Raw genomic sequence first — 23,894 nt, 5'->3', positions numbered from 1 at the left:
AATAATTAACTATTTATACGTTATTAAATACTATATAAAAAAGAGTAGTTCGATACAGTCTTAAGTTATATAAGTCTCGTACATCTATTTTGAAAGAAGGTAAGATCTATTATTACAAAATAATTTTTTTTTATGTGAATTTTATATTTAATTTTTTTAAACAAAACGTGTGAAACTTATATAATTACAAATATCAAATTTTTAATAAAAAAAAAACGATGACAATCGGAATCAAACGGCATTTCTGAATCATTTATAGATTAGACAGAAAACCAGAGAATAATAAAAAATTAAGACAGAAAAAGTTATAAAAACGTCTTTTAAGAGTTGTTGAAATCAAACGTGACCGTGACACGGACGGAAGGACAAAGTCTATCTGATGCCAAAGCTTCTGACGTGATAAGTTTCCTTAAATGCAAGACAAACACAAAACATCTATGAACCATCTCAATATCAAACTGTCGGAAATGGCTAGGCCTGCTGGCTGTTCGCAAGCCCTTATCAGACAAAAAGAGAAAATTTAACAATTAACAAATAATATATATTGAAAATCTTATTTGCACGCATGACAAGTTTATCCCACTACATTGAAATGTCATAGCCTATCAGTTTAGTGTTTTGTTTTAAAAACGTAACATATAATTTAAGAGTGATGAAAGTGTCACACTTATAAAATATGATTAAAATAAAAGAGTAAAATTTTATTTTTATTATATAAAGTAAATCTACTGTATCACATGTAGTAACATTAATGTATAAACTTTATTTTTAATTCCTTTTGTGAACTTTGATATTTCTCTTTATATAGGAAAACGAATAAATAATCAAAATTATTTTATTTACAAGTTGGTACAAAAAATACATCATTTATATTATTAATGTAACACAATTTCATTTATAATATTAATATCTGTAAATTTTTTTACAAGTTAAATCTTGTTACATCATCTATATATAATGTACTTCACATCCGTTTATGAATAAATATGATTGAATTGGGATTGGAAATAAATAATTTAACTTTATTTATTAAATGAGTACTGCTACACTCAATGCTCCTAACTCTCGTTGGGAGCCACCGCTAGTCTTAGGATTGTGTTTTTTTTTTTTTTTCATATATGTATTTTTAATATTTAAAAAAAATAAAAAATTATAATATTATTAAAAAATACATACTTAATTATTAAATAAAAATATTTTAAAAACTGAGAGCGGGAGCTACCAACGGTGGCCCCAGCGGGACATATATCATTATCCTTATTGAATACTCTCGATTGGCTGCTAGCCCACTAGATGGTCATGGATCTCAACATCAACAGCTGTCAAAAGTGGCAAGGAGGATGCTGGCCTCCGGCTTTGATTGTTTGGTTCCTTTTTTATTGCGATCCTACGAATAAGGCTGGTTTCATCCAATCAAATGGATTCAATATTTCAAAAAGTCCACTCTTCTAGAAGAGTAGAAAAGGTTCAGAGAAGATAATAAAGTTCGGCTAACCATTCCAATTTATAAAAGCTTTAGTACATGTGAAGACTAGCTGCGGGTATGTAATTGACAAATTTTTTTTTTTTGAAATAACCTCTGCATGAATTCTTTTCATTTAAGAATTTGTGTGATTACAATGTTTATCAAAAATAACTTTCTGAGCACTATCAGGTGGGACACATTCCATCCACACCCTTTCTGTATCTATAGTCAGTCTTAACTTGGCAAGGCTATGAGCAACTTCATTACATTCTCTGTGAACAAAACTTAGTTTCCATCCTTTACAGCTTCGGAGCTCCTTCTGCAAATCCCTCACCACCTATCCCACCCAAGAATCATCCTCCTCATTATTCACCCCATCTACAACCCCTTTTGCATCTCCTTCAAACCATGCATTGTAGAAACCCAAATCTTTACATAATTCTAAAGCCTTACTCAGCGCTTTACATTCTGCCATGAATTGGGAATTCACCCATTGGATTTGTGCACTCAAAGACACTAACACATCCCCCATAGAGTCTCTTATTACCACCCCTACACCCATTCTTTTTTCTTTATGATTCACTGCTGCATCAAAATTGACTTTAACACTCGGATCCTCTGGTTTCTGCCATTCTCCTATTTGCTTGACCTGCTTAGTCTTCCTTACTTCAGTTCTGCCATCCCTCAGTGCTTTTTGATAATCATCCAACCTGACTAGGGCTTTTTTAATGACACTTTTGGGACTAGAGAAACTACTTTCAAATACCCATGCATTTCTTCTGTACCATATCGAGTGCATTATAGCCACCACTCTTTCTAACTCTGATTGACGTAGTTTTCTCACCATTTCCTGCCACAACTCCTCAAATCCACCTCCATTTGAGTTCCATTTATGCACTGGACTACCCCTTTCTGCCCACACATCTGTAGAGGCTGGACAGGACCACAAGACATGGACTACTGACTCCTCATTTTGCAAGCATATCGGGCATCTTGGATCTCCAGTACATTCTTTCTGAATAGACTCTGCTTAGTAGGTAAAATGTTGTGCATAGCTTTCCATACCATGTGCTTCCATCCCCCTGGTACTTGCATCTGCCATAAATTCTTCTTTTCCCTTTCTGGATTCGAGGCTTGCCCTTTCATTTCTTTATACCTTTGATTCTCAGTATAGTAGGCACTTCTGACAGAGTATTTCCCATTCTTAGTCAAGCGCCAGATTAGTTTATTTGCTCCTCCCCTTTGACTAAGAGGGATAGTGCAGATTATAGCTGCCTCTTCCTTACTGAAAATATCTCTGATCAAGTCAGTTTTCCACTCATTTTTCTCCTCATCAATCAATTCACAGACTCTTCCATAAGGACTTAGGATCTTAACTGGGGATTGAACTGAAAAAGAGGTTTCCACAGGCAACCATTTTTTATCCTAGATCCTAATTTCCTTCCCATCACCTACCCTCCATCTCTCTCCATTTTTCACTACCTCTTATACAGACCACAGGCTTCTCCAGATGTAAAAAGGCATCATGTCTAGTTTAGCTTCAGTAAACTTTACATTCTTGTAGTATTTTTCTTTAAAGATTTTTGCAACTAGGGAATCCTCCATTTTCATAAGTCTCCAACCCTGTTTTGCCAACATGGCTTTGTTAAAATTTTCCATATCCCTAAAGCCAAGACCTCCCACTGCTTTTGACCTCCCTAAATCATGGGTTTGTTCTATTGCATTTGTAGCTAAATAATACTAGGTATAAAAAATTGAGTTTTGCTACTCATCATTTACTATACTCATCATTTATAATACTATACGTTATAATTATTTTTTTTAATTTTATTCTTCCTAAATTAATTGAATTCCTTTACTCATCGTCCAAACATTTCATATTTAATAAGAGAAAAAAAAATAAAGTTAAAAAGTTATGTGTAGTGTGTAACATGAACATGATAAATATAATTTTTCTAAAAAAATTAAGCACATCTTGTATAAGTTATTTTTTGGAGTGGCACTACAACTACCAAAAAAGTGTTTCGAAGAAATGTCCTGATAACTGCATTTCATTTTTTTATTCTTTTTTATTTTTTCATGTATTTTTTTTAATCATCATAAACATTTTTTTTAAAAAATAAAAAATTCACAATATTATTAAAAGATATTTTCTTAATCATTAAGTAAAAAAAAAAATACAAAAATTTGTCTCAGGATACACTTTGGGTACCCAACTTCGATGGGTCAAGCATTTCTATATTTTTTGGAGCCAAGTTACTGTATTAAAAGTTTTTGGAGTCAAATCAAAGTTCCTTTCATCATGAAACATGGAATAAATGATAAGATTGGCTAAGGATAATGAACTCCTTAGTCAAATGAGACTTTCATTCATCGTGTTAATGGGATAAAAGGACTGTGGATTTTAAAAATACACTTTCTCGTAAATGAAAAAATAAAAGCTTTGTAGTCCTCCTCGGATATGTTCTTGAAACATTGCTTTTAGTTTGTGTTGGAGACGTGTCCCACTGCTGACCATAATGCCCTCCTTGCAACCAATAAAAGTAGTGATCCGGTGTGCCTGATGCACCTCTAATCTCTAAGTCAGCGATATACAGAATAAGCTATCACCAAAATAGTAATCAAGATGAGTTGTGTTACCTAAACATGTTGACTGCTTCTTGTATATATAGTTGTAGGTGGTTATTGTTAGGCACTAATGATGATCATCCCGTTGGGTCTTATCTTCATGTTCTATTGACTTTATGCTCAACCCGAGAATGTTGGATTCATCCCAAGTTCCTGGATCAATTATCCATTCTACCCTATTTGACAGTTACAAGATGGGGTCGTATAAATCTTTAAGACTCCATCGACTTGATCCTTATCATCTGTTGGGTTGAGCCTCTAAACTGGGCCTACTCCTTATTAAGGGCTAAATGAGTTCCTCCAGTTAGCTCGTTAATTCCCTTTGCGTGGATACGAGGGAATTAGATTGTTGACGATGTTACCCCGCTTGCCTGTCGACCAACTTTAGACATGGGCTATAATGGCTACATCTGGACAAACTCGGCGATCATCTAGTGGGCATTTGATTGACGTCCTTTTTGGACAGGAATCTAGTAAACACCCTGCTTGACGATTCATTTTCCCTGGCCTTGGAGGTTTCAAACGTTAGTGACTTTTTCGTGACACGTGTCACTCTTATTTAGCCAACCTCTCATTTCCATTACATCACCAGATCATGCAATGATGATGCTGTCAGCCCCCTCTGATTTCCTTTACTCGATTGTGTAACCGTCACCCCCTACTCATTCATAACCTTCATTTTCCCTTCTTCCCGTTTACTTGCATTAGCATTCTTTCCTCTCACCCTTTATCCTTGCTATCTTTGCACTTTATCTCGTGTCTCTTCTTTCCCCTTCGCTACGAAACCCTTGCTTCCATCGACTCATAATGGCCCAACATAACTCTTCATGAGCTCTCACTCAGGACACCCCTTCATCAGTCCCGGAATTGTAACATCCTGCTAGAAATTCAATGGTGGAATTTCTATAAGCTTAAGGAATCTCGTAAAAACTCTATAAGTTTTTACAAATCGACTAATCGCGTAGGTTTTAGTCTGTCAGCATAGTCAGTGTTACCACTCACAATGGTGCCAGAAGTGTGATTTTATTTATTTGAAATAGTTAGGAGTTTTAGAATGCGATATGGTTTGCGCCATTAGACTCAGAGGGTTATTTAGGATTTATGGCACAATAAATTCATTTTCAGTTTTCAGATGAAACACTTGTTGAAAACACATTTTGTTTATTTTGAGACACTTCGGAGTTGAATTTTGATAAACAAATTGCACAGTTAGGTGTGTGTATATTTAAGATTTTGGAGTGCAAAGTTTAATTTCACTTTTTCCCGAGTGAATAGTAACCTCGATAGTAGCATCAAGTGCAGTGTTTTTAAAATTACAGTGTGGAATGTCCAAATTAAGTTAGACAAGTTTTATGTGGACACTTGGCAAGATCTTAGCCACACTTGGTGAATAGTATTGAACACTTGACACTAAGAGAAACCATGAGATGGAAATGTGAAAAAAATCAAGGTGTGAGATCATGCCACCTAAGCAAAATCCTATTCCATCCAATGATCCAATTTGTGTAAAACCAAAGAGGGTTTCAACCCTAGTGAAACCTTAAACATTTGGAATCTAATTGAAACCCCAAAAAGCTTGGAGGAAATTGAAACACTAAACAGTTACCCCAAACCCCAAATTGATTTCAAAACTGTATTGGATTTGATTTCTAGTATTGTGTTTAATCACTTGATTAAATCACTTTCACATGCTATTAATCCATAAAATTCATATTATGACATTATTATTCAACCCTTTAAAACATGAAAATTTGATTGGGTTAAAAAAAATTAGATTTGGACTTGATAGCATCTCAAACCCTAACCAAACACTTTTTAAACCCCAAAATGAAGCCCGCTTGTTTAAGGCCCATTAGGCCCACAAATCTTGGCCACCTTGGCAAAGATTTTTGAGAAGTTTCCACCCTCTCAAGGCTGACCATCCACTGCTCATGACAACCCTCAAATAGCCCTTGATGGGAAGGGAAGGCCACCTCACCACCACCTCCAACACGCCACCTCTAAATAGCCCATGCCTTGGGCAGTTTGTCCCTCACTTTGACCAAGACTTTCATCATTCAAGTGTCATTCAAAAACCTCACTTCACTTTCAGAATGTGTCAGAGGCGTGCAGGCCATTTCCTCACTCATTCATCCCTTTCATTTTTGTTCTTGGAGAGAACACAGTATTTTCTCTTTGGTAGTTTTTTGAGCTTTATTGCCTTCAGTTTTCAAAGCCCTTGTAACTATTAACTCACTAAGATTCCTTCATGAAACTTGTTCCTTTTTTAGTCTAGTTTCTGTGATTACCTTTTTTGTTTGATTTCATGGTTGTTTGATTTATAAAAAGTTATTTTAACCATGAAAAGGTCAATCTAGGTGATAAATTGGATAATATGTTGTATTTTTGAGTTTTGAACAAGCTAATAGATAGATCTTGGTCCGAACTTTTTATCGAGTATTGCTAACATGTTTATATGAATGTTTGTTAAGGATTATTTGCATGATAAAAGTTTTTTATGAAATATTTTCTCAGATCTAGAAACTTAGAGTCTGGAAGGAGAAAAACAGTTTTTGTTATAAGAAAGTTTGGATCTTTTATGGTTTAATTTTACTCCAATGGCTTTGATATTTTTATTTGATGATTTTCAGCCTTTGATCTACATATTAGGATGTTAGTTTGAATCTTTTTTATGTTAGTTCCAAAGATATGAATTTTTATGCCAGAGAATACTCGATTGGGTCAAAAGTTTGATGATTTCGGGAGTTCGGTAGGAAACATCTACAGTTTTCGCACGCGCTCTGGGCGCTTGGTGTGATTTGAGTACTGCCAAAGACGGAATGAAATGATATGGTACCAATGATTGAGAAGATTGCAATGTCGGATCGGTCCCATTCATAATGCATCCAATGACGACTTCCTAAGGAATGGGTTCCCAACTTGCGGCCATAGGCAGAGTTAGCTCCAAAAGACCACAAAATCTAACACACTGGGTGTCATAGTGTGTATCAGTCAATGAAAGTGAAAAATAGATAAGTATAGTTCAATTGTGTGTCTTAGGATTGCATGGCCTTTAAAAAGAAAAGAACTATGTGAACTATTATTTTTAATTAATGTATGATATAACTATTTATTGAGTATTAGACTCATTTTTGCATTAAATGTTTTACGTGTGCCATGTATTGCAGATGATGAGGTTGCAGGGCAAGACATGACTCCAAGAGAAGAGACAGATGCTTAGAATTGAAGGGAGTTGGGTTGATTTGCCTAAAAGTCATTTGCTTTCTTTTTTTTTTTTTTTTTTTGAATTTTTTTGTAAATATAAAGGACTTTGATACAATGTAGACATTTGTGGACGCTTCTTGCACATGATACTTCTTTTGTTAAGCAATGTATTTTGGAGTTTGAAAGTCATGATTAATCAGAAAGTTTCCTTTTATAAAAATGTTAAATTTCATATTTCTCGAGTGTTCATGAGAAAATGTTTGAATGTAGCAGCTTAGTCCTTTCCTAGGAAGTGGTTGTTATACACAGACTAATATCTGTATTTAGCCCTATTTAAAATAGAAAATTTTATTGTAGAAGTAAAACTTGACCAAATGCCAAACAACAAAAGGCACTTTCAAACAAGTATTCTCATATGACGACCAAATGCCAGCCAAGTATTTCAAACCCTGAGTTATGTGAAAAGTATGCATGGAACTGAGTATGTAGAAAAAAGATACCTCCAAACTAATTCAACATGCGCGTTACCTTGCAGAAAGACCAAAAGTGCCACAATTCATACATCATTGTGCAATAGTTACTTCCTATAACAATTCATGGATATTTTTTAAATGAAAGCAATTATGCTTGCAACGGTCTTGAATTAGCACGTTATAAGATGACATTGCTGTGATGATTCTTTCCATACTGGTAATGATATTTTTACCCCTAACTAATTTTGATGGTGCATATATAGATCCTCGTCAAAGAATTTCTTATAAGTACACGTCGTGTAATTTAAGAAAAATATTTCCAGTCCAATGACCCCAAGATTAATAGGAATGGTGAGTTTCATCTTATCTTATCTCATTTCATTTCATTTAATCATTATAACTTTTATAAATTCTCATACAAAATCAAATAAACAATTCAATTTTTTCAAATTCTAAAACAAAAGTAATATTAAAAAAATATATTTTAATAATATTTGATTCAACTTTCACATTTTATCTCAATTTAATTCAATTCATTTCATCTCATCTGTAAAAACAAACGATGAATAAGATTTGATGATGAATTCTATGCCACTCCTTGGGGTTTAGGCCAATACGATTCTAATGCTCATATCAATTAAACTTTTTCTTGGCAGGTTTAAACAAAACGTGTAGAATAAAACAAATAAAAAAGGGTCAAATTTCGACGCATATTCATGCTAAGTACCTGACCTGCTGCTTCAATGTATTAACATGGGATTGAGACAAGAGTTTCCCTCGAAGAACAGCCGAGTCCTTCGTTAATTTCCTTTACTAATTTACCCAATAACACGTCCATTGGGATCATCAATAATTCAAGTACGAGATAATAAAACTTCAGAACAGCATGCCAAGGCTCTGTATGCCGATTGGGCTATTGTCCCCTCCCAATATAACTTTTGAAGAAGCCTCGAATATTATTTATGTATATAATTTATTATTATTGTTATTATTATTATTATATTAAAATAAAAAGATCTCGTTTTAAATTTATGTCTTTAAGCCTCATTTTATATTGGGCTTCCCTTGATATACAAGTAGTTTCTGTTTGTAAGATTAGTCGATAATCAAAGTTCCATTGAATGAAACTTATTTTCTTGTCACTATAACACTTGCATTTCTGTCCTGGAATTACAGGAAAGTCCTCGGAATTGTATCCTAATTGGTTTTAGCAGGTTTTGTAGTGAGACCAAATCCAAATGGGAAGAGAGGGTCATAATGCGGATCCCCCACATTCATTGGAAGCTGATGAACAGTCTTGAACCATGTCTGCGGAAGCTTGCCTGTGAAACCATAGTCACCAAATAAAACATCGGCAACTCCTTGGCCTTCAGATCCTGGAAGCCATGCAGCAACCAGCGCGTCGATTGAGGAAATATATGGCTGGATCACAACAGGGCGGCCGGAGATAATGATAACAACACAGTTCACAGCCCCGCAGACGTTCGTGATGGTGCTTGGGCCACGGTCAGGGATTGTCAAGTTCAAGTTGTCGCCTAAACTCTCCGCATATGGGTGTTCTCCTACTACAACAATGGCATAGGAGAATTTGTTTGACTTGACATATTCAACATCCGGGTTCTCCTTGTAAACTACTTTGGTCTTTGGATCAATGGTATTTTCAATAGCTTTGAGGATTGTGGTACCTGCTCATGAGAAGGTTCAGGTTCATGCTAAAGGGTTACTTTTTCTTTTTCTTTTTTTCTTTTTATGTACCATGTGCATGTTAGTAATAGATTATCATCTAAAAGGGATGAGTTTGAGTTTCAATGTACCGCTAGTAAGGTTGTTGCCACTTAGTCCTTGCCACTCTATTGTCCACATACCACATTGGTAACCTAAATTGTCAGCATGGCTGCCAGCAACAAGTATTTTTTATGCTTTCTTGGGAAGGGGTAGCTGTGATAACCGGGCTTTAGGCCCAGCCCCTTTGAAGTCAGGACGAAGCCCAGCCCACGAGCAGCATGTGATGGACGGACGGCGTCGTTTTGGGGAGGGATTAAATTTCCTTTCTGCCGTGCACTGTTTTTCTTCTTCTTCCGCCGATTCCTTCATTCTGCATTTTGGTCTGCTTTTCCGTGATTCTCTCCCTTCCCGTGCAACTGCTTCCCACGCCCCACGATTTCTATTTGTGGTTCCGCGCATGAAGAGCCTTCCTCACCACATTTACAAACCACTCAGACTCTCTCTCTTGCGTGGACTGGTGTTTCATCCTTAGCCGACATATCTGTTTCCGTGGGTCTCGAATTTTCTGGTTCTTCGAAGGTGAACCATCATTCTCTCTTCCGTTCTATGTTTTCTTCTCGGGCTTCACCATCTGTTTGTGATTTTGCTTCGTGGGATTTTGGCACTTTGCAGTAGACTGTGGGCACCAAGTCTGGGTGCCGGGGTTGCCTCTGTTTTTGAAGTTATTTTCGATAACTTCCGCCACCCATTAAATCCTTAGTTTCTCTTAATTCTTGCTTGCCGTTACACATTCCATAAATCATTTTATCTCTTTCCTTCGGTTTGTCTATCGCACACACGCACGCTGCTTGGTTTGGCCGTGCATCACACTTAGTCATAATTTCCCCTCTGCGCAGACCATAGCATTTTCAGTAAAAGAATTTTTGACATTTATTTTTGAGTTGATGTTTTATTTGTTGGATTGCGGTAGAGTGTGTTGGAATTCTGAGTGTGAGGAGTATAATTTTGGATGAATTGTGAAACTGTTTTGGATTATTATTTGAGACTATTTGGTGTAAAAGGATGGGTGTTTTGAGCTAGTTGTATTGAACTTTTATGCAAGTTTTGAATTATTGAATGACTAGAGTATTGATGCTTACACTGAAATTACTTTATTCGGAGGTTGGAAGTGAAGTTTGGTTTGGGTTATATTTTAATTATTGGAGTTGCAGTTGTTGGTTTTGGAAATAATTATAATTGGTTTGGTGTTAATAGAAGGTGGTGGTTGTTTTGGGTTTTAAATGCGAATGGTTTGAAGAGAGAGTTGTTCAAGTTTAAATTGTTAGATAGTTATGGAGCTGTGAAGAGACTGTTTTGATTTATTACTCAATAAATAGCAGCCTACTAGATTGGTTATTAAATGATGGATATATGTTTCTTTTGTTTAGGTGGTGTTACTATTAGAGTTACGGCTCAAGGTGTTGATAATACGAACAAGTCAGGTAAGCGGGGTTCATATACTAGTTTTGCATAAAACAAATAAAATGAGGTTGACTTTGAGAATAAATGTGTTTATTTTTTTTGAAAAGAGATGATCTGAAAACAACCTCAGATGTTTATTCTGTATATGCATAAATTCTACATAAGAGAAAGTATTTTTCTGTCATGACTGGTGTAGACATGAGCTAGTTTTGTGTACTTTATTTCTGAACTATGTGAAAGAGCGAATAAGGAATTCTAAAAGTTTTGTTATGAACAAATGAGAATGTTTTGTTTATGTTTATCTTGAACATGTGAAATGATTTGAAACTTTTCAGTGTTTTGTTTTGATGTGATGTGTCATCTGAAAACATTGGCATGAAGTTCTGATTCTGTATATGATTGTAATTGGATTTTGGATGAAATCCATTCTGTTTCTGTTAAGGCCCAGCCACGGGTATAATGGTGGTTTATAACCCTACCACGGGGGTGAAACATGGAAAATGGCCCAGCCACGGGTATAATGGTGGTTTATAACCCTACCACGGGGGTGAAACATGGAAAATAGCCCAGCCACGGGTATAATGGTGGTTTATAACCCTACCACGAGGGTTAAACATGGTATTGTCCCGATGTGATATTTAACGATGATAAGATTATAATGTTTCAGTTTAGAAATGCCAACAGATTCTCTTTTTGGAATAAGTATATTTTTCTGAAAAATTTCGCTCTAAAGTTTTTGTACAAGTTTTGTTTTTGCATTCTGAAAGTAAATGTTTTGTTCGGCTTATCAAATGTTATAAATGCTCATGTTTACATGCTAGTATATGCTCTCTGCTTGCTGAGTTGTTGATAACTCACCCCGTTAATCTTCATAATATTTCAGATGACATCGATGGCTCAACTGAAGATCAGTATTAGAGTCTATGGAGAAGATTAACATTGTATTGTTGTCGAGTATCTCATGATATTAGTGTTGGTGTTGGAGGTTAATTATCTTTCTTAAGTTTACTTCAATGGATTTAGACGGTTTATGGAGACTATGTTAATGTTATATAATTTCTAGTTGTTAATTGAGACATGAAGAAGAATTGATTTTATTTGGGTTGTTGGATTGAATATTGGATAAATGAGTTTATTGAATTTATTTAATTGAAGTATTTATGTTCGATTTGAGGTTTGGAAAAATGGATATATTCTTGAATTTGGAAGTACTCTAGCCTTGTTAGAGTTGATTATTAGGTTTTATGAGTTAACTCTCTGGACCCTCGGGGTCGGGGTGTTACAGTAGCAATGGCTTGTCTGTAGACTCACCATTCTTCAACAACACCAGTGATCTTCTAACAGCTTCTCTAGCCAATTCTCTATACTCCTTTAAAGTGCAGTGGCATAAATGGTGTAAGGATGTTTCTGTTGTTTGTGAGGGGTCAAATTCACATCATGAGCAACTAACTTGACTTCCAAGCTGGTTGACCAGGCTGAAATCGGCCAATGGGTTCTCAAATAGACCCATCACAAACTTGACACGCAAAATTCTCTTCACTGCATCATCAATTCCGCTCATAGGAATTCCTTTATTCTTAACCTAGAAGGTTAGACCGTCAATGAATTCTGTAAAGTTGAGTGGAACCATGATGTGGCGCCCACGACCCCCATGTAAGGAGACATGGGAATCGAGATACCGGGAGGATGACAATAGGGTCACACATCCCAACGTTAGTGCCAAGTGTGTGTACACGCAACAGTGTACAAAAACAACGCAGCGGATAATTAATACAACTAAGTACCAGAATTGTTAATACAATTTAAACAATCAGTAAAAAGGTTTAAATATTATACAGTCATCCGAAATAAATATTTTACAAGTCCCAAACCAGAATGCGAGTGATCCAATCACTCCTCGGGCGGAGCCGACTCCTCAGGCTCACCCTCAGCCTCATCTGTATCGAAATCTGCGTTACCATAGAACGGTACCGCATGTAAGTATAAACCAAACAACTACGAGATAAAAATACATTAATGCGACCAACATGCATGCATATGATGAAATATGCATTAAATCCAAAAATACTATTTTTTCCGAAAATAGATATTTTCCAACACACGCAAAAATTCCATTTTTGCCAAAAAGAATACTCCGTCATTTTCTCAGAAAATGACCCAAATCAATAAAACCTCATTTTTCCAGAAAATGAATCACATAAAATCCTTTTAATCAACACACACTATTTTTCTAGAAAACAGCCCATTATTCCATTAACCAATGCACTATGATCTCCCCTAGGGATCATCCGCACGTCCTGGCTTCGTAGCGATGCTCAGTTCCGCGCCCAGCGCGTTCGTGGCCAAGCACCCACTACACAACGAGCGATGCCCAGTTTCGCGCCCAGCGCGTTCGTGGCCAAGCATCCTCTAGTCCCCACCAGCAGAGGGGCCACAGAGTCGGCACGAGACCATCTCATCCGATCCCATCGTCACTCAGCGACAATCCAAGGGACGTCACTCAGTATATTCCGCTCCCGAGTGACTAGAGGAGCTCCACCGAGATAATACCCCATCTCGGCTTGGGGTCGTGATACACACGCACCCAAAATCTTTTAACACATGAAAACTCAGTTTTCATGAAACACATGAACATGAATGCATGTACACGAAAACCCAGTTTCCTTTACAAACATGATCATGCGTGCAATATGCCATGTACATGAACAACACCAAAACCAACAACCAACAATTCACAATGCCAACCAAACACACAACTCCGTCCACAATCCATCCGACTCCTGAACTCCTTGGACTCAGTCCGGCATGTTCAACCAGATCACAATAATATGGGTTAGTGTAAAAATATATTTAAATCACGATAGTTATTTGGAAAAATACTTACAGTGCTATATAATAATTTCCGAAGGATCAGGGTGGTGCAAAAGGTGGTGGCTCAGCAATGAAACAGTGTAAAATACACTGTGGCCGTGGGTCTCAAATACCCACTTTTGAATGAGGACAAACTAAGACCCGAAATTGATAGGGTAGGGCTTAGAGAGGTCGGTGAAGCCAATGGTGGTGGTGGTTTGCCGTGGGTGGCGGCGCAAAGGGGTGGTTTTAGGCCAAAGAGGTCGAAATAGGAGATGGAGATAGATAGGCTTCACCAGTGACGGATCGGAGCTGGGGTTGAGTGCATTGGGTTGCTAGGAGGTCGATGATGAAGTGGTGAAGAAATGGTGGCCGGTGGTGGCGCGACGGCGGCGCTGGAGTGAAGAGAGCGCCGCGACTTGGTGTGGTGCGTGGGGGCTATCGGCAGTGATGGAGGAGTTGGAAACGGAGGGAGGTGGTCGCCGGCCGGTGGGGAACCTGATGGGAGGGGCAGTGTCACCCACGGCGGCGCGATGGCGGTGGGTTGGGTGAGGGAGACGAGGACACACGGGAAGAGAGTGTTAGACCCCCACGTTGAGTTGCCTCTAGAGAGGCCGCACATGCCTTAGTCATGGTGGGAACAAACACCTTGGCTAACCCACAACCATGCCTTGGCTCGTGAGGCGAGGTGCGCAGGGCGCCCAGCATGCATGCATGCCTTGGCCCGCGCACAGGACCACATGGGACGCCTAGCATGAGGGCTAGCGAGGTTAGCCAAGACCAGTCTGCGCACGCAGCAATGCGCCGCGCACGCCCCTGCGCGGGGCCAGACGCGCAGCTCTTGACCGCACGCGCAGCGCACAGCCATACAGACCGCAGCGCGCCGCGCGTGCCTACAAGTTATTGTGCGCAGGCCCATGCGCTTGGCGATAGGCCTCGCGGCCCTTGCGCCCGCCCATGCGGCACAGGGCCTTGCATCACACTGCTAGTCCACCCGATGCGCGCGCGCGCGCATCTGCCTAGCCAGGCAGCATCCCAACGAGGTTAGTGGCATGCCAACCAGCGCACGGCTCCAGCCCGTACCGTGCAAAGAAGGCCAGTGGCATGCCCACCAGGCATGCCATCCAGCGCATGGCCCCACCCCATGCCCTGCAGACTCAACACCTAGGCCACCAACCTAGGCCATGCCGTGCACCACCTTGGCTCACCATCAACAAGCCATGCCGCACCACATGACCATGGACCAGCCGAAGACCACCATGCTGCAACCTAGCCATCATGAGCCATGCATGCCACGTCTAGGCTTGGTCCATGACCACTATCTTGTTATTTATTTAATTTAATTAATTTGATTTAATTATTTATTTTCAAGGGACCTATTGGGGGTTTCCACTTTGTATTGCTTATAAATAGGACATCTTTGATTTGCTTGAGAATCTTTTGGTAAAACTCCTAGAGGGAAGACTATTGTTTGAGAGATCACAAACCGGTGCCATTGCACTTGGGCTTTTTGGGTGAAATCCGTGAATCCCAAAGAGAGAATCACACTTTGCAATTCTTTGAATAAGTGTGATTCATTTATCTTGTTATTTGCAACTTGGTGCAATTCGTGAATCCAAGTTGATTTTATCAATATATGATGTTTATTCATTACTTGTGCAATACGTGAATCAAGTCTTGAGTTATCATTGTTTATGTTTTAATTCATTCAAGTTCATGAGCATTGCTTATGTTCTTGAATGTTCTTCATTTTATTTTTGGTGTTCATCATAAGTTGCTCTTCCAATCCATTCCTTTCATCAAAGTCGACCAACCCTTGTGTTAGTCAACTTACTATAAATTGTTGGCTTCATCTTGTTGCCCTAGCCGAACCTCACTCCCATATTTGAATTCAAGATTCGGCAACCACTTGCCTAATTTGAATTGCCTTAACCGAACATTCCACTTACCAAACTAGGTTCCTATAATCTAGGAACCCTAGTTGACTCAATCAATTCTCCCATACTCAGCCAACTCTTTCCTAATTGAGTCCCTAGATTTTAGGAACAACTTCCTAAAATCTCTCCTTAGCATTGTCGGCCAACCCTAGCCGACCACATACATTCCCATCTTCCATACACTTAACCTAACCCTAGCCGTCCATCATACCACTTCCAAACCCTAAAATTCCATCTTTGAAGTGGCGCCAACCCTAGTTCACTCTAGAGCTGTGCGGCCACACTTATTGAACCCTACGCAACTCCTTGACCCTTACCACCACTCAATACACTCATCCTAGCCTAAACACATAACCTCACCTTATCCAAGTGGTCATCTTGACCACAATTGTTCGAGAACCAAGCAACAGAAGAACAAGGATTTGGTCATCACAAGGCCACCTTTGGCGAGAAGAACATAGTGTTTAGGGACTTGACCGAGGTCCCTAACAGAGAGGGAGAGAAGGGTGTCGCGCGGGGGGGGGGGGGTGGGGGGGAAGGAATGTAGCGGAAAGAAAAGAAAAAAGGAAAGAAAAAGAGAAAAAGAAAAGTGGGAAAAATAAATGAGGTCCAATCCTCACCTCTTGGGTCACAAAAAATGATCCAACGAAGATGATTTTAAAACAACAAATCAATTAAAATAAGTTAAACGCAATGATACAATGAAAATAAAATAATTAAATCCCACAATCAATTAATTTGAAAGAAGAACAATTTAAATGTACAACAATAAATAAATATTAAGAAAACATAACAATTTAATTTTCACAATTTAAAGATCATAAAATAACCCATTTAAAATATCCGATAATTATAAAATAAGAGAATAAATTTTTGAATTATTAAAAATAATCCTTCAGTAAAAATACACTAAAATACGGGGTATTACATATAACCTGCAATATGTCCACGACAAATATTAGAATACCGAACTGCCGAGACATTAATGTGATTATGTGAGTTTGACTAAGCAGTAAGCATAATAGTTCAATGACTAACCATGTCAATGCCAGCCTGAATTCCTATTTGGATAGAATGTGAGTAGTTAGTATGAAATACTGAGGGGATTCTGTCGATAGCTTGCCAATCCGAGAGGACGAAACCTTGAAACAGGCCGTCACAAGATTTATATGTTGCTCCCAGATGCTCTTTTCAATCCGAAAACGATTGACAAACTTAAGGTAAATTCATGAATTTATATCTTACCCGGAAACGGAGAGTGTTCTTTAGGAAGCCAGTGATAAGATCATTGTTAGCATGCATCTTAATCCCATTCAAGCTGGAGTATGAGACCATAATTGTCGCAACACCCTTGATGATGGAATTGTAATAGCCCGGCATGTGTATGGTGAGCAATCCATGTCTGTCTATCTCTGTGTTGTCTCCATTCACACCATTTTTTGTACCACCATCACCCACATAGTGCTTAGCACAACCTGCAACCTTGTATCTGTGCAAAAGAAAACAAGAGCAAGTGGAAGTAACTCTAATTAAATGGTACTTTGGGGTTCACAATTTACAACATATGATAGTTGGAGGGCGCTGAGTGTGTTTTTCCCTAACAAAGGTGAGAGGAGGTGAAATATGGGTTTACTTCAAGGAAATTATCTTCCTTTTCTATAAAAAGACAACAGATTCGGTCAAATGGCTCAAATTACAAGGCATCATCAATGATAGACCATTTTTCTTTTTGAGCTTTGCTACTCATCATCTCTACACATCGCATACTACGCTTTTTTTTTTTAAAAAAAATTTAACTTTTTTTTGGTTTTATTCTTCTTAAACTTTTTGAATTCTTCAACTCATCATCCATATACTATATATTTAGTAAGAGAAAAAAAAGTGTGGTATGTGTGGTATGTAGTGTGTAGAAATGATGAATAGAATTTTTCTTTTCGCAAAAGCCAAAAAATACTCGATTATCCACTTCGTGTATTAATCCCCTTCCCAATAACCCAACACAACCCGTTTCCCCTTCCCCCGGACAAGAAACAAATCCTGAAACACCAACTATATTATGAATTTGAAAGACCAAACAAAGTATATTAAATTATTGGGTCAAATCTCAAACAACAGAAAGATCAGTAGTGGTCCTATTTCAAACTTTTTCTTGTTTCATTTATTTCTCAAGGCTCATCTTTCTTCGTTCTAGCTATTCTTCATGGACATGATTAGAGGAATCCATGGTCCGTACTCCATGACAGTTAATCCTTGACCAACTATATAGTTCCAGACCGTTATAAATCCACCATCACCAAGAAAGCAGATATTAAAACCCCATCCATTTCCATACAAAAGAAGCAATGCCTACCCTTCAAAAGAATAAGAAAAGTTTCTACATTTGGCCTTCCTAATCTACTGTAGGTGGATCGGCACTTACAGAGCTAAGGGTGGATGCTATTACAGACAAAACGTGAAAAGGATTTCGTATTGTTATATGATGTAAGATGGAACAAAGCATAATTATGGACAAGTAACATGATATTCTCATGCATATGACGTGGGAATGCTAATTTAGGATTTAACAAAATTAAGCAGTTGAAATCTACTTATTTAAGATCCAATATCATAATTATCTATTGCATTAAATAAACTAAACAAGTTGATGTTGGTTAAAGCGTACTTTCTTGCCAAGATTCTCACTTTCCAGCAACAAATGGAACACCCTTTCGAGATTTAGTGGGTATGTCCCCTTGTAACCCCGATACAATCTTCGTCATTGCTTGAACAATCTTGGGATCTTCACTGTAGCTTTCATAGCAGCACAGGCAGAAGTATTAAGGATTCACAACTTTGGTTGGAGATTCTATCATCCTGATAGCAAGCAGGCAGAAAACTTGGATATATACCGCTACAGAAGGTGCAAAAACATGTGTGAAGCCTGTAGCTCTATTTTCAAGTGCAGTTGCAGCTCCAATCCTCTTAACAAGTTCAGGGTCTCTGGTCGATCAGAAAGAAGCTTGATCACAGCTGATACATTTTCATTATAAGATTAATGATTAGACAGATATCAATACATCCTCAATCTTCTTGGATTTGTGACATTTTATTCCTTAGACAGACTAAAAGACGGCAGTTAAAATATTAATGTACTGAGGATGTTCTTCTTGCCTGGTAGCGCCAAGTCCAACATTGTGGGGAAAAATTGTTGCCTTGTAGACAAGGCTATTGCCATGAACAGCATCAGTCCCATAAATCATTGGAATTCCAAGTCGTGTCGATAAACAACCCTTTTGGTATTCATTCACCATGTTAATCCAAGTCTCTGCAGAAGCCTCCTTAGATGGAGCACTCCCTCCCCCACTTATGACACTCCCTGCCAAACAAAGTATTTTTCTATTAAATATTGCGCATTACCTACAAATGCGACACTTTCAACTTTCTTTTTCTTCCCTTGAAGTCACACACAGAAAATAAAAATGATAGGTGATTATTACCAATGAAGTACTTCTTCATCACCTCATCTGATACAACACTGCGGTCAATCTGCACCATTTGGCCAAGCTTTTCCTCCAAAGTCATGCTGCTCATTAAATCCTTGATTCGAACATTCAATGGCTGCTTTGGGTCTTTATATTTCATGAATTCTGCTTCTGTGAAGGCTGCCCAAAAACATAAGAGCAGAAGCCCCATAAAGGAAATGGGAGATCCCGCCATTTCTTGTTTGCTAAATGCCTTCATATTGTAACAAGGAAAGTGACACGTCGCGGAGCTTCTTTGAATTTCCCCGATGATAGAATGAAGGAAGGATCAATTTGATAAATCGCGAAAGCACGAGGATGTAATCATCAAATAAAAAGCCCTGAGAGAATTAGAGAAATGATATCCAAAGTATCACATAAAACGCATACTTCACATAGCAGTACTAGCAGTTTCCTCCGTAAGAACCATCACGCTCTCAATTCTACTCATCATCTCTACAATGCTCACCTCATTTTATTTTTTATTTTTTTATTTTTTTATTTTTTTCCTTAACAAGTATGTGATGTATGAATGATGATCAGAATAACTCAATCAGTTTAACAAGAATAATAAAAAAAAATTAAAACAGGTGTGATAATGTGTGAATAATGTGTGGCAAAACCCCTCAATTCTAAGAAGGAAAAATCTCTTTGGGGGCCGGTACGTGCACACAGCACACTGCAACTCCAAAGCCTTATGAGTTTATAAGTGTCTTTACACATCTAGCACACCTCTGGTGCCGAAGTTTTCCATTATGCTTGTGTGTAGCAAAACTCATATTTATTACTAATATAAATTACTAGTACTATATATATATATATTATCTTTTTACATATAAAATATGTATAATTTTTTTATTTAGGTATTTATAATTATATATGTAGTTAGTTTATATTCATTGGAATAGTGTAGCGGCATTTTGAATGATTTGAATAAGAGGTACTTATAGTTAATTACATATTACAGTTATAACTTATTTTTATCTTATTATGAAATATAAAATTAACACATGTATATAAGCAAAATAGAAAAAATATATAATAACAGAGCCACAAACATTTTGCACACAAAAGAAGAAAAGCCATGCATAATCTTTGTCATGTTAGAGAGGGAGAAGGAAGAGAAAGACGAGTTTCAACTTACAGATCAAGAATGAGAGAAAACTCAAATGGGAAGAGATCTAGTAATTGATGACAGGAAGCTGTAGTTTGGAGCAGAAAGTAGGATAGATGTAGTATTTATAAAACCAAAAATAGAAAACGATTTATGTCATAAATGAATCCAGACAAAAGTAAACAATTATCTGAGATTACAACATAAATTAGAGGTAATCATGATCTAATCGCTGATGTATATATATGTGCTTGGGCAAGTAACGGCACCGTTTGTTTGGTACGTTCTTGATCTTGGATTTATATTGCGATTCTGCGAATAAGGCTGGCTTCATGTCCACTCAAATGGATTCAATATTTGGAACAAGAAGGTTCAATTAAGCATAGAAATTCCTAAATAAATTACAAAAGTTGAGTATACGTGACCACGACTAGTCGCGGGTATATAAATAAATTTATTTATTTTTATCAATTTAAGATTCTGGAGTAAGTAGTAATTTTACATGGTATTAAAGTCAAGTTTCCATCCCTGAGCTTGTGTGATTGTGTAGCCAAGTTGTTGATGAGTTAAAAGTATTTCGAGTGGAATCAAATTGTTTTTCATCATGAAAATGGAATAAAGGATAAGATTTGAATAGAATAATCTGAATGCAGATTTACATTTGATTAACTTGGATTTCATATTAATCATTATTTCAGATCTAAAATTTTGAAGAGCTTAAAAAGCTTGTGGTGCAAATCAAAACCCAAATTCTAATATATGATCCAAACAAGAGATTTCAATTTTAAAGACTCAAATCCAAATCCTCCCACTAAATCCATCTATATATCCAAACACTCCATCACATTATTTAATGGCTATATAATGAACTTTTAGTCAAGTGATACTACAAGAAAATCGGTTTTTCCTAGCGTTTGAAATTCGCCGCAATAGGTGATTAAGTCACCGCATATAACTATTCCCAGCGATTTATAAATCGTTGTACGTCCGTTGCATTTCTTTGTTCACTTTTGTTTTAACCCAGCGAATACCAAAAATTGCTGCAAATACATACCACTACGACAAATTTGACTTTTAGGGACGAAATTATATAGAGACGAACTAAATTTCATCTCTAAAAGTAATTTCTTGAGACGAAATTTAAATTTCATCCCAAAAAATTGATGACTTTACAAAACTGTTCAACCGAATAAATATCCGTTCAAACAGGATCTTTTGTGATGAATTAAATCGTCTCAAAAAGTTTTGTCCGTTCGATTGGACAAAACTTCGTTCGAACAGTAAAATCTTGGTGGGGAAGTAATTTATTATGACAGGAAAAGTTCAAAACCATTCGAACGGGAAATTTTGTTCTTCAAACAGAAAAGATTTGGTGGTAAAATCTGGCAGGAAGGTTTCTAGACCGTTTGAACGGAACATATTTAGTTTGAACATATTCAAATACCACATTTATACATTCAAACGTATAATATTAATCTCGATACCTAACTCAAAATATAAAATATATATATCATATTTACGAATTCATAAATTAATTTTATGTAATTAATTTAAAAGTATTTTAATGATTTCTTTTATGTTAAATAAGATTTTTAGTTAAATAAATATTATCAGCCATACACCACATAATATAAATAAATAATTACTCTAGAAAAGATAAAAATATTTAATTTATAAGTAAAGCAAATTATCAAAATACCGTATATATTGTCCATAACTATAACAAAAAAAATATAAATAAAAAATAAAAACTACTGTGATGCGAGGTCTTTGCACACATCCTCGACTGCAGCTAATCGTCTCTCTACCTGTGCCAATCAAGTACTGAGCGTGACCTGAGTTGCATTACTAGCATGAATCTTTGTACATAACTCAGTGATGCTAGCATTAATCTCTGCACGTAACTCAGAGATGCTAGCAGTAATCTTTGTACGTAACTCAGACATGGTAGTATGCATTGCATCGATCACCGCTGATGTGTGTATGCCGGTCTCAGCAGGCAGTATGTCGGCCACCTCCTCTCGAGTAGATGTGCGTAATGCCTCTGCCTATGTAGATGCCTCACCAACCGATACTCTAGAATCTCCCGGCTGTGCATCTCTCTAAATATTAGCCCTGTCAGGAACAGGTCCATGAAAATGAAGTCTCGGGTGTCCCATGCTCCGTGATAGGGTGGTGCTATTAATCGCTCCCATCGGCTCTCGTGCACCCTCGGCAACTTCTGGCACGATCCCGGAATGAAGCAAAAGTCGAGTGATCAGGATCTCGAACGACAGTATATCTATCGTGTAATGTACCAAGCCTTTGATCGGATCCTCTCAAATATATACTCCGCGAGGTCGATTGGAATGCCACGAGCGACCTGTATCATAAATTTCACTCGATCCATGCCAACCAAGGTCTTGTGCTGCTGATGGTCAATATTATTGGCGATTATTAGATTCATGATCTTGAAGAAAGAAGATAAATTTGCCTGCCTAATGCTCTTTGTCCCATCATACACTGGAGCATCTGGACTAACAATCAGGTCTCTTACCTCATGATCAATGAGTGTATCGACCTCATTTGTGTAGACTGATCCCTCGTCTTGAGCGGTCTCTACATCACCTGAAGGATCAGACTCTCTAGGCAGTAGGTTCGGATAAGCATCGACCAACCTAGGACTGAGATATGCAGCGAGTCCATCTGTTGAAAATATAACAGGAGCTCCTCGGACACAGATCCTGTATGCCCCTCCATCACTTGGGCTGGCACCACCAAGCTCTTTATAGAACTCAGCAACGATATCAATATAGGAAATGAGCTCAATTCCTTCTTCTTGCTGATCTAGGATTGGTGTCCACCACGATCATTGAATACTGATGGGAGGGAATGACCCTTCCATATAAAAGTCACAAATCAGATAGTTTTACCTGCCGCTCAAGTAAAACAGTTCGCTCTCGAACTGTTTGGATGGAAGGTTCACCTGATCTGCCACGTTTACGGCCCCTATAAGACATTATTATGAACCTAAAATTTAAAAAATAAAATATATATTCAGCATTAGTGATAAAATCTAATATGAGAAAAGATTCACAAAATTATGTACTAATAGCAATTTAATAAATTAATTGATAGAACACTTTAATAAAATGATGAAAATAATTTAATAAGCTAATATAAAATAATTGGTTCAAACGGAATCTATAGTGGTTGAATGGACATTATAACATGCGAACGGACAAAAATATGGTCGAACGGAAAACATCTTGTTTGGTTCAAACCGTTCGAACGTCAAAAAAGTGTTTGATCAGACAGGTTAAACCCACCGTTCGAATGGAAAACAGATCAAGCTCGCCCATGGCTGAGTCAACTCAGCGGCCATGTAAACACTTAAAAATACATCGATTCGGTGGGTTTCTTTGACAAAACACAAACTACCCTTCATTTCTAAACATCTTACGGTGGATTTGTGGTATTCTACGGTGCTACTGATGGAAAAATATAATTTTTCTAGAGAAAACCAATAAAACGATAAAACTCTAAAAATAAATGGGA

At 37.4% G+C, this 23,894-nt stretch overlaps 1 protein-coding gene and 1 pseudogene across 1 annotated transcript; both read right to left on the bottom strand.

The window, feature by feature from the left end:
* Nucleotides 1–1,802: 1,802 nt before the first annotated feature.
* On the bottom strand, nucleotides 1,803–2,667 carry LOC121267230. The gene is made up of 2 exons (XM_041171076.1): nucleotides 2,622–2,667; nucleotides 1,803–2,491 (listed from the first exon to the last, which is right to left on the bottom strand). Exons 1-2 carry the CDS (start codon nucleotides 2,665–2,667, stop codon nucleotides 1,803–1,805), a joined length of 735 nt encoding a protein of 244 aa, XP_041027010.1.
* Nucleotides 2,668–8,931: 6,264 nt separating this feature from the next.
* LOC121267229 lies at nucleotides 8,932–19,277 on the bottom strand (annotated as a pseudogene).
* Nucleotides 19,278–23,894: the final 4,617 nt, after the last annotated feature.

This window comes from Juglans microcarpa x Juglans regia, chromosome 5S (assembly GCF_004785595.1).
Source record: "Juglans microcarpa x Juglans regia isolate MS1-56 chromosome 5S, Jm3101_v1.0, whole genome shotgun sequence".
NCBI classification, from domain to species: Eukaryota; Viridiplantae; Streptophyta; class Magnoliopsida; order Fagales; family Juglandaceae; genus Juglans; species Juglans microcarpa x Juglans regia.
This window is presented reverse-complemented; position numbering and strand designations above follow the sequence as displayed.